This window comes from Mytilus edulis, chromosome 10, assembly GCF_963676685.1.
Source record: "Mytilus edulis chromosome 10, xbMytEdul2.2, whole genome shotgun sequence".
In the NCBI taxonomy this organism is placed as follows: Eukaryota; Metazoa; Mollusca; class Bivalvia; order Mytilida; family Mytilidae; genus Mytilus; species Mytilus edulis.
In genome coordinates, this window is record NC_092353.1 from 44,504,667 (window position 1) to 44,517,356 (window position 12,690).

At 32.7% G+C, this 12,690-nt stretch overlaps 1 protein-coding gene across 2 annotated transcripts in view; it reads right to left on the bottom strand.

Moving 5' to 3' along the window:
* Positions 1–411: 411 nt before the first annotated feature.
* The window catches only part of LOC139491276 (ATP-dependent RNA helicase DHX33-like), a 29,513-nt gene continuing 17,234 nt past the window's right edge, over positions 412–12,690 (bottom strand). The window contains exons 13-21 of one of the 2 annotated variants that reach the window (XR_011656505.1): positions 12,144–12,234; positions 7,881–7,946; positions 7,046–7,134; positions 5,423–5,489; positions 3,705–3,809; positions 2,715–2,915; positions 2,224–2,333; positions 849–1,031; positions 412–738 (exon numbers count right to left, since the gene is read on the bottom strand). Coding sequence is in view for 1 of the 2 variants with exons in the window: in XM_071278829.1 (XP_071134930.1) it covers positions 950–1,031; positions 2,224–2,333; positions 2,715–2,915; positions 3,705–3,809; positions 5,423–5,489; positions 7,046–7,134; positions 7,881–7,946; positions 12,144–12,234 (811 nt within the window). In the remaining variant the exon portion in view is untranslated. Of the gene's footprint in view, positions 739–825; positions 1,032–2,223; positions 2,334–2,714; positions 2,916–3,704; positions 3,810–5,422; positions 5,490–7,045; positions 7,135–7,880; positions 7,947–12,143; positions 12,235–12,690 lie in introns of those variants that run through there. The other variant, XM_071278829.1, reaches the window with a different exon arrangement.

Consider the following 12,690-nt stretch of genomic DNA (forward strand, 5'->3'; position numbering starts at 1 on the left):
AGGGTTATGGGTGCACAAATGTTAACACTGCCACATTATTCATGTCCCTGTCCTAAGTTACAACCCTGTCAGTGTTTGATGCTGGTTGCTTTGTCTAATTTCTGCCTTTTTATAGTAGAAAATATGCTATGGGCTTTCTTCATTGTAAAATGCCATATGTTGTCCTAGAGGGATTACATCCAACTCATTTTGACTCTGGTGAATTGTTGTTTCATTGACAATCATAACACATCTATAATCAATTTAGCATACTGGTATATCATGTATATAGGAGTGAAAAGGTGGTAGAAGAAGCTAATGCAACACATATAAATCACATATCACTTTTCTTGGTGCTCAGAACTTGCTACTTAAAACCAAAATCTGTTTTAGTTTTGATTTACCATATCACAAATTGAAATAAAAATAATGTTCACTTTTATTTTATATAGAAGTAAAATAAACTTAAACAAAAACATATTAACAACCAATGGCAAAGGTATACACACATGATTTACAAGGCACTTTTCAAAATTATGTTGTTGAAGAATCCAAGCTATAAAAATCAAACTGTCCCTGTTAACAATAATATTTTCAAACTGTTGTGCCAATTTCTAGTATCTGATAACATTACATTAATCAATAAAATGATCACTAGTTGTACTATGACTAGATCTCTATATGATGTATGTCACTGCAGTAAACTTTCAAAATCAATCTTTCATTCTTTATATCTTCAATTTCCATTCAGACATCTACCTGCTGCAAGAATGTCCCATTTATACAAGATTTCATTCATTTTGTTAATGACATAACGAACAAAGTTGTCTTTCATTCTTTATATCTTCAATTTCCAATCATAAATATACCCACTGCAAGAATGTCCCATTTATACAAGATTTCATTCATTTTGGTTCTGACATAAGAAGTTGTCTTATTGCACTAGTCTAAAGATACTCTGTGAAGAAGATCATCCTGGTTTAGGTTTCTTTTTCCTGAAATAATGTGGAGCTGCTTCATACAACCATTCTGGATCTACTACACTTAAGTCCCTGTAATTAAAGATAAAATGATGTACAGTTAGTATCAAATCTTTGGTAAAATAATATTCAGTAAATATTCAAATCTTTGGTGATCTTTATTGAAATAAATTTTTCAAAATTCCTTTTGTTGGATTGCTGTCTCATTTACAATTACTGGATAGAACTTCTTGTTCATATAGTTTTCAGTTGCAATAATACATGAATATACCTTTCCATGACTTTTAAAAGCCTTTTTCCCCCATAAAAAAAATCCATGACTTTTCCAGGATTCAAGGACCCGTATGAACCCTGTCGAATAGACCAAAACACTTGTCTGGCACAAATATAAAATTTCAATCCCGGTATCTATGATGAGTTCATTTACACCATAAAATGTGTATCAATGAAATTACAGGAATCCATGATAAGAAACAAGCACATGATTTATTTGTGTTGAAGCATACCAATTATATAGAGAATAATACATAGCAAAATCCGTATCATATGCTGTATCATCCCAAGATACCAATATCAACCAGAGGGCCTTTAGGCCCAAGGGATGATATTGGTCAAGGGTGATATGGCATGTGATACGGATTTTGCCATGTTTTATACGCTTAATCATATATTTCAACAGGAGGGTATATATGGACTGCTTTCTGACCCCTAGCACCTGGGTTACCTTCAGTTCTACTTTTGTCTTGTTTTAAAAGCTTTTAAAGAACTGCTCAATTACGTATCCGAAGCACCTGGGTTACCTTACAATTTGCTTGCTAAAGATATTTTGTTTATTGTATTTTTTTGTGTGTTTCGTATGGTATTTCATTGAGTTCTTTTTTATAGCTGTATTTTGTTTGTCAGAAATATGAAAACTTGACGTTTGTGACGTTACATGCCATACAATGAGGTCATTCAATAAATTGAGTCACGCCCGATTGACTATTCATTTAGGACACATTTTCAGGAAAAATATTTGAGGAAAAATATTTCCAAAGAAGCTTTCATAAATTAAAAATGAGTTTATGTAAATATGAAAAAAAAAAATGAATTGGGGTTTGATAAAGGGTGCGATAAAGGGTAGGGGTGTGATAAAGGGTATAATAAAGGGTGCGCATCAAAAATGTGTGATACTGATTAAACAGCAGGCTATTTATCAAATATTCAAAACTACTGTATTTACTACTAAATGTATGATAAATCTTTTTATAAGCCTTATTCTTACCTCATATAACATTTGGTGGTCTGTATGAGTTCATTATATATTACATAGGCAGGTTTACACATAAATAATGATGAGGATGGATGAATATTTACTGGTTTCCTACTGGACAGCTAAAACAGTACAAAAAATAATATTGTATTCAATATATAAAGTGAAATCAATTTAAGAAATTGTAGCTGACCTTATGAATGATTACTCATATGACGAAAGTTTGTTTTCTGGAATTAAGATCGTCATTTTTGAAGTGTCTGCCTATCAGGACTACACAAGCTTTCATCTTTTTTTGTTATTGGAAATATTTGAAAACAACTATGATCAACTAAAATAATTCCAGTACATATTTACATGAAGTAAACTGTCATTCAAAAATATTAAAATGTGAGTTTTCCTTATAGCAAAGTTTGAACTGCATCCTAATCTCAATCAGAAAAAAGAAGTTGTATTGAAATGAATGGGGTATGATAATAATTTCTCTATAATGTAGGACTTACAGAAATAAATTCTCCTTCTTTCTGTAGTTCGGCGGCATTCATGAAGAAACCAAAAGCCAGACATTTCCTGAGAACACTGAAATCCTGTCCACATGATTCTATTGGTAGTTCTAATTTAACACAGATCCCACGTAACTGTTTCCTCACCTCCAAGGCAAGTCTCATATTTCTTAAGTTTATAAAGTTCTCATGACACCACTCCTAGTAATGAAAAAAAGGCACATTAAATATATAATATCAGATTTTATAATGAAAACCTCAAGAATTTAACCAACTGCCAAAGAAGGGTGGTTTGTGAAATGTGAATGGAAAATGTGTGAAGGAGTAAAAATCATGGATATAAGCCTATTTAGAAATGTAATGCACCAGAAATAAAAAGTTGCCAAATACATTTCAAAATTTCAAAATTACCCAATATTGTGACTTGATGACTTGAATGCATCAGTTTATACACTTGTGCAATGTGACAGCTAAATGTTGAATTTTTTTTTGAACACCCCTCCAGAAATAAGAGCACAAAAACTTAGATATTTGTTTCTGGCATAATGGTTAAAACAGACTATAGATGTCCAATGAAGGTTATATTCATGAGATATTCACACTAACAAAAAACTCCATTCATAAATTGAAAAGAGATGTTTCCCTACATTAACAAGACATGAATTTCTGGATAACCAATTGTCTTTGTAACCAGTAGATCTCGCCTAAATAATGATTGATTGATTGTTAATGTTTTTACGCCACTTTTAAGCTATTTTCATTGTGTTTAGGTATTATTGGTGGAGGAAGCTGCAGCGCCAAGAAAAAACATGACCTTCGAAAGGGAAACTGACAACCTTAGTCAATTAAAATTGGAGTCCTAGTGTGCCCACACAAGCATGGTTTGAACTCACAACCTCAATGTTCACTGGCTAGTGATTACAGTAGTAACTACTTAGACCACTTGGCCACTGAGGCCCACCTTACAAAAGAAGAGTCTGCACAACAAACCTTGTTTCCTCTAACACTTTTGAAAGCTCTATAAATATTTAAATATGTCACATGATCACCATCACTGGAAATAAACTTCTTCCTGGTCTCTAAGGCTTCTTCTCTCTATAATGATAGAAGTCAGACTAGTTTTATATCACAACATAAAAACAATAAGATACAGAGTACTTATACTGTGAGTTCATTATTATTCGTTGGATACCAATTTTCGGGGATTTTGTGGTAACAGTTGAAACCCAAAATTCAATGTTTCACGAATGACACATTTTCTTAGGGTTTGTGTGCAGACTTCGCCATACCACGAAATTAAATATCCATGAACATGTAAGTTTAACTTCATCCACGAAAATTGGTACCCACGAAAATAAATGAATCCACACTAGGCAAATTCTCTATTGTAAATATCTAAATAATCAATATATTCTTATTAATTCTATTGAGGACTAAAAGTGCTGACTTAAGGAGGCTCGCGGGTATAAGATTTTTAGAAAAAAATTAAACATTTATTTTTCATTACAAATTTTATTCATTACCTTTAGTAGTTGTTACTTTATCTGATGGTACAAAAATCATTCCAAAAAATCAATTCGTGTTGGCCCCAGGTGACTTTTAAACTGTAGGTATCATTGAAAACGCTCCAAATTATCTCCCTTTGGTGCAAAAAATGCCATTTTTTTTGGTATTAAAATTGAAATATCTTTTTTAACTCATCGGTGACCTATATTTTTTATTGTTGTTTTCGAATAAGCTGTACATAAACTAAATAATTGTAAAATCTAAGCAATTTCTGTAATTTAGTTCTTTTTTTGTTTCGATATTACCGCTATTTCTCCTATTAGTTCAACAGAAAAAAAGGACATTAACAAAAATGTATGCTTCTTTCGAAGGTAGATTGTGAGCGTAAATGAAAGGTGACCCCATTTTTTTATTTCATTTTTCTATTAAGTATAAGAAAAGTTTATTTATAGAGAAATATAGGGAAATCCTATATTAAATTAAAAAAAATTGATTTAGACCCGCGAGCCCCCTTAATCTCAATCTGTATATCATACTTTAAGTGTGTGCAGGGCCAATGCTTTCAAGAAAGTAAAGCATTCAAATCTTATTACATTTTAAGACTAAAACCAAGATATTACATGTCAAATTAAGCTTTATTGTTGATTTTTTGTATATATTCCTACACATTGATATTATGTTGTATTTAAGAGCACATGAATGTCACTTTTATTAGTACACAAAACTACAAGATTGTTGTCTGCCAATCACAATGATGAAATGAAATGAAACATCTTTATTATGAAATTATATACAAATTAAAAATCAGTAATTCTTTAAGATCTGTTTTATTTCAACATTTAAAATTTGAGATTTGTTTTACTGTAAATTCAGAAATAATTCTGATGTTTTTATCATTATTGCAAAAAATGCCACAGGGTTATTATAATCGCAATAATTTAAACTCAAATTTTGAAAATTTTGATATGAATTGAACAGGTTTTTTCTCAATATCGCAAAAATTAAAATCGCATTTTAGTTGAAAATGACAAAATCACAATAATAAATGAAATTCCTGAATTTACAGTATTTCAACATTTGAAATTTCTAGCACATTCAGGTAAATATTGTTACCTTCAGCACCTCAATATGGACCCAACTATGGAGATAATCTGGCAAATCTATTTAAACTTTGAACCTTTAAAGAACCAATGAAAACTTACTTTACTTTGTGGTGTAAACATAACAGAATCCACTGACAGCATGCTCACAATACTCAATATCTCTTCTCTAAAAAAAAAACCATTTTTCTTATACTAGATTCTTTGTAAATATTTTCGTTTTTCGTCTACATTTATATAAGACTCATCAGTGACGCTCATATCAAAATATTTATAGAGCCAAACAAATACAAAGTTGAAGAGCATTGAGGATCCAAAATTCCAAAAAGTTGTGCCAAATACGGATAAGGTAATCTATGCCTGGTACATATCTTACAACACACATTATGTTTATTATACTTCAACTCCTTTTTAAATATATGCAATACAACATACAAACATGTCTAATCAGAAAAAAAATGTAACCATAGGGACACAGATATAAAGGGACATATCTCAAGAAATGTAAAAGTGGCTGTATCAATATTTGAACTTAACCCTTTCGCCGATGAATCCCGGTTTACCAGGATTCACGCTTCAGACAACTGACAATGAGTCGCGTTTTACCGGGATCGGAATACCTCTTTTATATTTCCCGCTCAAAACAGTGCAAACACGAGTTATCTTTTTTGTTGAATACCCAGATTAAAGTGTAAACATGGAGCTTCTGTTTGTTGAAAACCGTGTCAGTCAGAGGAAATTTACAGACTTTACGAGAATTTGAAATGAGGGAACATTTTTTTGAAAAAATATGGAAGAATTGAAGCCAAACTAGTATACTTTTTTTACATAAAATGTCGTTTTAAGTACAAAACACTTGGAACAGACATTGTTCGGTGTAAGGAATTTGTGCAGCCTCATTAAATTTTTCAAAATTTTCCTGTTTTGGGTTAAAAAATTACGATTTTGGGTCAGAGAGCAGAAATTTGAGAATTTCACCTAGATAATGCCGAAAATTTGAATATTTTATGAAGAAAAAATTATCAAAACATGAACAAAACTGTGAACATGGTGTTAGTGAATGAAATAAAGACACAAATAACAACAGACAAATTTTTATTGACATTTATGATGAAGATCTCCCACTTGAGTAACAGTAGCCAGGGAAGCAATCGTTTCAAGAGTAGCTTTTGTCTGGGCAGCTATCGGTGAAAGGGTTAAACTGAGTTTTGTGGTAATAAGCATTATATATACATTTCATAATATTTAGTAGAGAAATGAAACAAAAATTCAGTAATTTTTCCAATTGTAAAGGGACATAACCCTAAAACAGCAAAAATAACGTCACCTAAATTCATACTTGATCTATATTTTGTAAAGTAAGCATTGTATATAAGTTTCATAACATTTGATTGAGGCAAACTAAAGTAAGAGAAAGGAAACCAATTTTGGGACAACAGACAGATGGAGGAGGCATAATAAATACAAGTATATCTCAGGTATTCTTAAGATTCAAATATCATTAAAATTGACCCTCTATTGAGGTAATTCTGTATAGTTAAATATTATAACAGATATAAAGTGTTGAAAAAAAAAATTCAATGAGTCCCTTGTAATTGTATAATATGATGTACTGAAACAATTAACCAGATGTAAAGTTGTGATAAATAAGCTGTTAAACTGAAAGTTTCAGAAATAACATAAACGTTGATTCTTTCTTTACAAAACTAATGAACTGAAACTTACAAGCAGTGATTGTCTTTAGCAATCAGTACTGTTTTGGAAAGTCTGGGATCTAATGGAAATGATACCATCTGTTTACCAAGCGGTGTCAACTAAAATAATCATATAAAATGGTAAAGTTAAAAACAAGAATATGTGTCAGATGATGCATAGACCAAAAAGCATGAAAATAATTTTACACATAATTTTATTAAAGTCATAAGAAACCTCAAATCAAAACAATAATGCATATGTTTTTTAATAACTCAATGGATAGATTTCATTATAAAACTTATGTATATAAACTTTTTTCTGAAGAAAATTCTTAAATTTATTCATATTTAGAAGAAGTTTACTTTATTTTTATTGCTTCCTTCCAGGAAGCAATTCCCCCGACATATTTTCTGTATGCAAAGTGACCTCAGTGTGACCCATCTCGTAAAAATCCGGTGATCACAATACGCATGGATGTCCTTAAAATAAACTATTATCTGATTTTTTTGTCAATTGTTGACAAACGGGTGACAATCTTTAAACTTCGGCTTCAAAGCACGAACTTTAATTACCTACCATATGTTCACAACACTGACCGATTGAAAAAAAAATTGATGATTATACGAAATTTACACTAAAAAAATGATAAATTCATGCACAGAAGACTAAGTTTGTATGCATTGGTTCAAGAATTGGAAGAACATTATTTTTCACCGGTCACTCGTTTCTTATGACTTTAAGCAATAAAATAACCGAAATCTGAAATGTATTGTAACCTAAGTCAGACAAAAATAATTCTTCAAACTGTGGTTTTTTTTATGAAAAAATCATTATTTGTTTCTGAAATGAATAAAAATACACAAACCTTAATGCAGTCTTCTTTAGTGACTGCTCCTAAACTGTGCAACTGGTGAACTGCACCTATCAATGACTGTGGGAAAAAAAACAATGTAATCAATGACTTATAACAATGTTATTCCAGATTAATGGCAATGCAATAATAGATAATGACAATGTGAGCTACAGAATGTAATAGCCCAATGACAATGTAATAGTAGACCAATGACAATATGAACTACAGAATGTAATAGCCCAATGACAATGTAATAGTAGACCAATGACAATGTGAGCTACAGAATGTAATAGCCCAATGACAATGTAATAGTAGACCAATGACAATGTGAGCTACAGAATGTAATAGCCCAATGACAATGTAATAGTAGACCAATGACAATGTGAACTACAGAATGTAATAGCCCAATGACAATGTAATAGTAGACCAATGACAATATGAACTACAGAATGTAATAGCCCAATGACAATGTAATAGTAGACCAATGACAATGTGAACTACAGAATGTAATAGCCCAATGACAATGTAATAGTAGACCAATGACAATGTGAGCTACAGAATGTAATAGCCCCAGAATGTAATAGTAGACCAATGACAATGTGAACTACAGAATGTAATAGCCCAATGACAATGTAATAGTAGACCAATGCCCCCCCACCCCACCCCTACGCAGATGCAGAGTGTTATTTTAAAATACAAAAAGTTCAGATAAGTGAAAACATCCTAGCATTCAAACTATGAAGAGTTATCTGGAAGTGCTCCTCTTATGCAAGTTAATACTCCAAAAAAGTTCAACTATCTACCAAAAGAGCAAATATTTATAACAAGAGTGCACAAGCTGAAATGTCTCGCCTTCTTTTCTAATCATTGATATTATGTTGATAGTCCTAAATATAAGGCTTTATTACAACTGTCACATAAACTTAACATTAACCAGGAAAACAAAACATTGACCAATGAACCATGAAAATGAGGTCAAGGTCAGAAGAACCATGCCAGGCAAGCATGTACAACTAATAATTCTTCCATACAACAAATATAACTGACCTATTGCTTAAAGTATTAGAAAAACAGACCAAAACCCCAAAACTTAACACTGAGCAATAAACTGTGAAAATGAAGTGAAAGTCAAATAAAACCTGCACAACTGACATATAGATCATAAAATATTTCCATACACCAAATATAGTTGACCTATTGCATATAGTATTAGAAAAAAAGACCAAAACTCAAAACTTAACTTTGACCACTGAACCATGAAAATGGGGTCAAGGTCAGATGACACCTGCCAGATAGACATGTACACCTTACAATCATTCCATACACCGAATATAGTAGACCTGTTGAATACAGTATAAGAAGAACAGACCAAACCACAAAAACTTAACTATAAACATTGAACCATGAATATGAGGTCAAGGTCAGATGACACCTGCCAGTTGGACATGTACACCTTACAGTCCTTCCATACACCGAATATACTAGACCTATTAGTCATAGTATCTGAGATATAGACTTGATCACCAAAACTTAACCTTGTTCACTGATTCATGAAATGAGGTTAAGGTCAAGTGAAAACTGTCTGACGGGCATGAGGACTTTGCAAGGTACGCACATACTATATAGATATCCTATTACTTATAATAAGAGAGAATTTAACATTATAAAAAATTCTAACTTTTTTTTCAAGTAGTGACTGAACCATGAAAATGAAGTCAAGGACCTTGGACATGTGACTGACCGAAACTTCGTAACATGAGGCATCCATATACAAAGTATGAAGCATCCAGGTCTTCCACCTTCTAATTATAAAGCTCTTAAGAAGTTAGCTTACGCCGCCGCAGTAGCCGCAAAAATCAAAACCCTGACCACATGCCCACCATTTATATAATGTACAACAAGAATGTGTCCCAAGCACACAAATGCTCCATCCACACTATCATTTTCTATGTTCAATATACCGTGGAAATGGGATTAATACTCTAATTTGGCATTACAATTAGAAAGATCATATCATAGGGAACATGTTTACTAAGTTTCAAGTTGATTGGACTTCAAGTTCATCAAAAACTACCTTGACCAAAAACTTTAGCCTGAAACCTGCACTATCATTTTCTATGTTCAGTGGACCGTGAAAATGGGATTCTAATTTGGCATTAAAATTAGAAAGATCATATCATAGGGAACATATTTACTAAGTTTCAGGTTGATTGGACTTCAACTTTATCAAAAGCTACCTCGAACAAAAACTTTAACCTGAAGCAGGACAGACGAACGGACGGACGAACGAATGAATGGACAGACAAATGGAGGCACAGACCAGAAATATAATGCCCATAAATGGGGCATAAAAAGACATCAAAGTGAAAACTACCTAGGATTCAAACTGTAGGAGGAGTTATGCGGAATAACTATATACCCATAATGGGACGGAAAGACGGACTGACAGGGCTAAAACAATATGCCTCCCAACTTCAAGTTGCGGGGGCATAAAAAAACTAGAGGCTCTAAAGAGCCTGTGTCGCTCACCTTGGTCTATGTGACTATTAAACAAAAGAAGCAGATGGATTCATGACAAAATTGTATTTTGGTGATGTTGGTGTGTTTGTACATCTTACTTTACTGAACATCCTTGCTGCTTACAATTATCTCTATCTATAATGAACTGGGCCCAGTAGTTTCAGTGGAAAATGTTAGTAAAAATTTACAAATTTTATAAAAATTGTTGAAAATTGACTATAAAGGACAATAACTCCTTAGGGGGTCAATTGACCATTTCGGTCATGTTGACTTATTTGTAAATCTTACTTTGCTGAACATTATTGCTGTTTACAGTTTATCTCTATCTATAATAATATTCAAGACAATAACCAAAAACAGCAAAATTTCCTTAAAATTACCAATTCAGGGGCAGCAACCCAACAACGGGTTGTCCGATTCATCTGAAAATTTCGGGGCAGATAGATCTTGACCTGATAAACAATTTAACCCCATGTCAGATTTGCTCTAAACGCTTTGGTTTTTGAGTTATAAGCCAAAAACTGCATTTTACCCCTATGTTCTATTTTTAGCCATGGCGGCCATCTTGGTTGGATGGCCGGGTCATCGAACACATTTTTTAAACTAGATACCCCAAAGATGATTGTAGATAAGTTTGGATTAATTTGGCCCAGTAGTTTCAGAGGAGAAGATTTTTGTAAAAGATTACTAAGATTTACGAAAAATGGTTAAAAATTGACTATAAAGGGCAATAACTCCTAAAGGGGTCAACTGACCATTTCGGTCATGTTGACTTATTTGTAAATCTTACTTTGCTGAACATAATGGCTGTTTACAGTTTATCTCTATCTATAATAATATACAAGATAATAACCAAAAACAGCAAAATTTCCTTAAAATTACTAATTCAGGGGCAGCAACCCAACAACAGGTTGTCAGATTCATCTGAAAATTTCAGGGTAGATAGATCTTCACCTGATAAACAATTTTACCAAATGTCAGATTTGCTCTAAATACTTTGGTTTTTAAGTTATAAGCAAAAAACTGCATTTTACCCTTATGTTCTATTTTTAGCCGTGGCAGCCATCTTGGTTGGTTGGCCGGGTCACCGGACACATTTTTTAAACTAGATACCCCAAAGATAATTGTGGCCAAGTTTGGAAAAATTTGGCCCAGTAGTTTCAGAGGAGAAGATTTTTGTAAAAGATTACTAAGATTTACGAAAAAATGGTTAAAAATTGACTATAAAGGGCAATAACTCCTATATGGGTCAACTGACCATTTCGGTCATGTTGACTTATTTGTAAATCTTACTTTGCTGAACATTATTGCTGTTTACAGTTTATCTCTATCTATAATAATATTCAAGATAATAACCATATAACGGCAAAATTTCCTTAAAATTGCCAATTCAGGGGCAGCAACCCAACAACGGGTTGTCCGATTCGTCTGAAAATTTCAGGGCAGATAGATCTTGACTTAATAAACAATTTAACCCCATGTCAGATTTGCTCTAAATGCTTCGGTTTCAGAGTTATAAGCCAAAAACTGCATTTGACCCCTATGTTCTATTTTTAGCCATACCGGCCATCTTGGTTGGTTGGCCGGGTAACCGAACACATTTTTTAAACTAAATACCCCAATGATTATTGTGACCAAGTTTGGTTAAATTTGGCCAAACTTCGGGCCAGGTGAGCTAAAAACTGTGAAATAAACTGGACAAAACCAGACTAATAAACTAGTACTGAACTCAAACTCAAAAAATGCAGTACGTACCTCTATCGATGGTTTGTCCATAAAATCAAAGTTAACAATGTCTGAGATACCAAGGGCAAGTAACTGTAGAACAACACTTGACAGATTACACCTGAAGATACAAAAAAATATGCTGCTATTGATTATACATAAAACATGATACCAAGGGCAAGTAACTGTAGCACAACACTGGACAGATTACACCTGAAGATACAAAAAATATAACTGCTTTTGGTTACACATATAACATGATACCAAGGGCAAGTAACTGTAGCACAACACTGGACAGATTACACCTGAAGATACAAAAATATACCTGCTTTTGATAACACATATAACATGATACCAGGAGCAAGTAACTGTAGCACAACTCTGGACAGATTACACTTGAAGATACAAAAATACATGCTGCTATTGATTAAACATATAACATGATACTAAGGGCAAGTGACTGTAGCACAACTCTGGACAGATTACACTTGAAGATACAAAAATACATGCTGCTATTGATTAAACATATAACATGATACTAAGGGCAAGTAACTGTAGCACAACTCTGGACAGATTA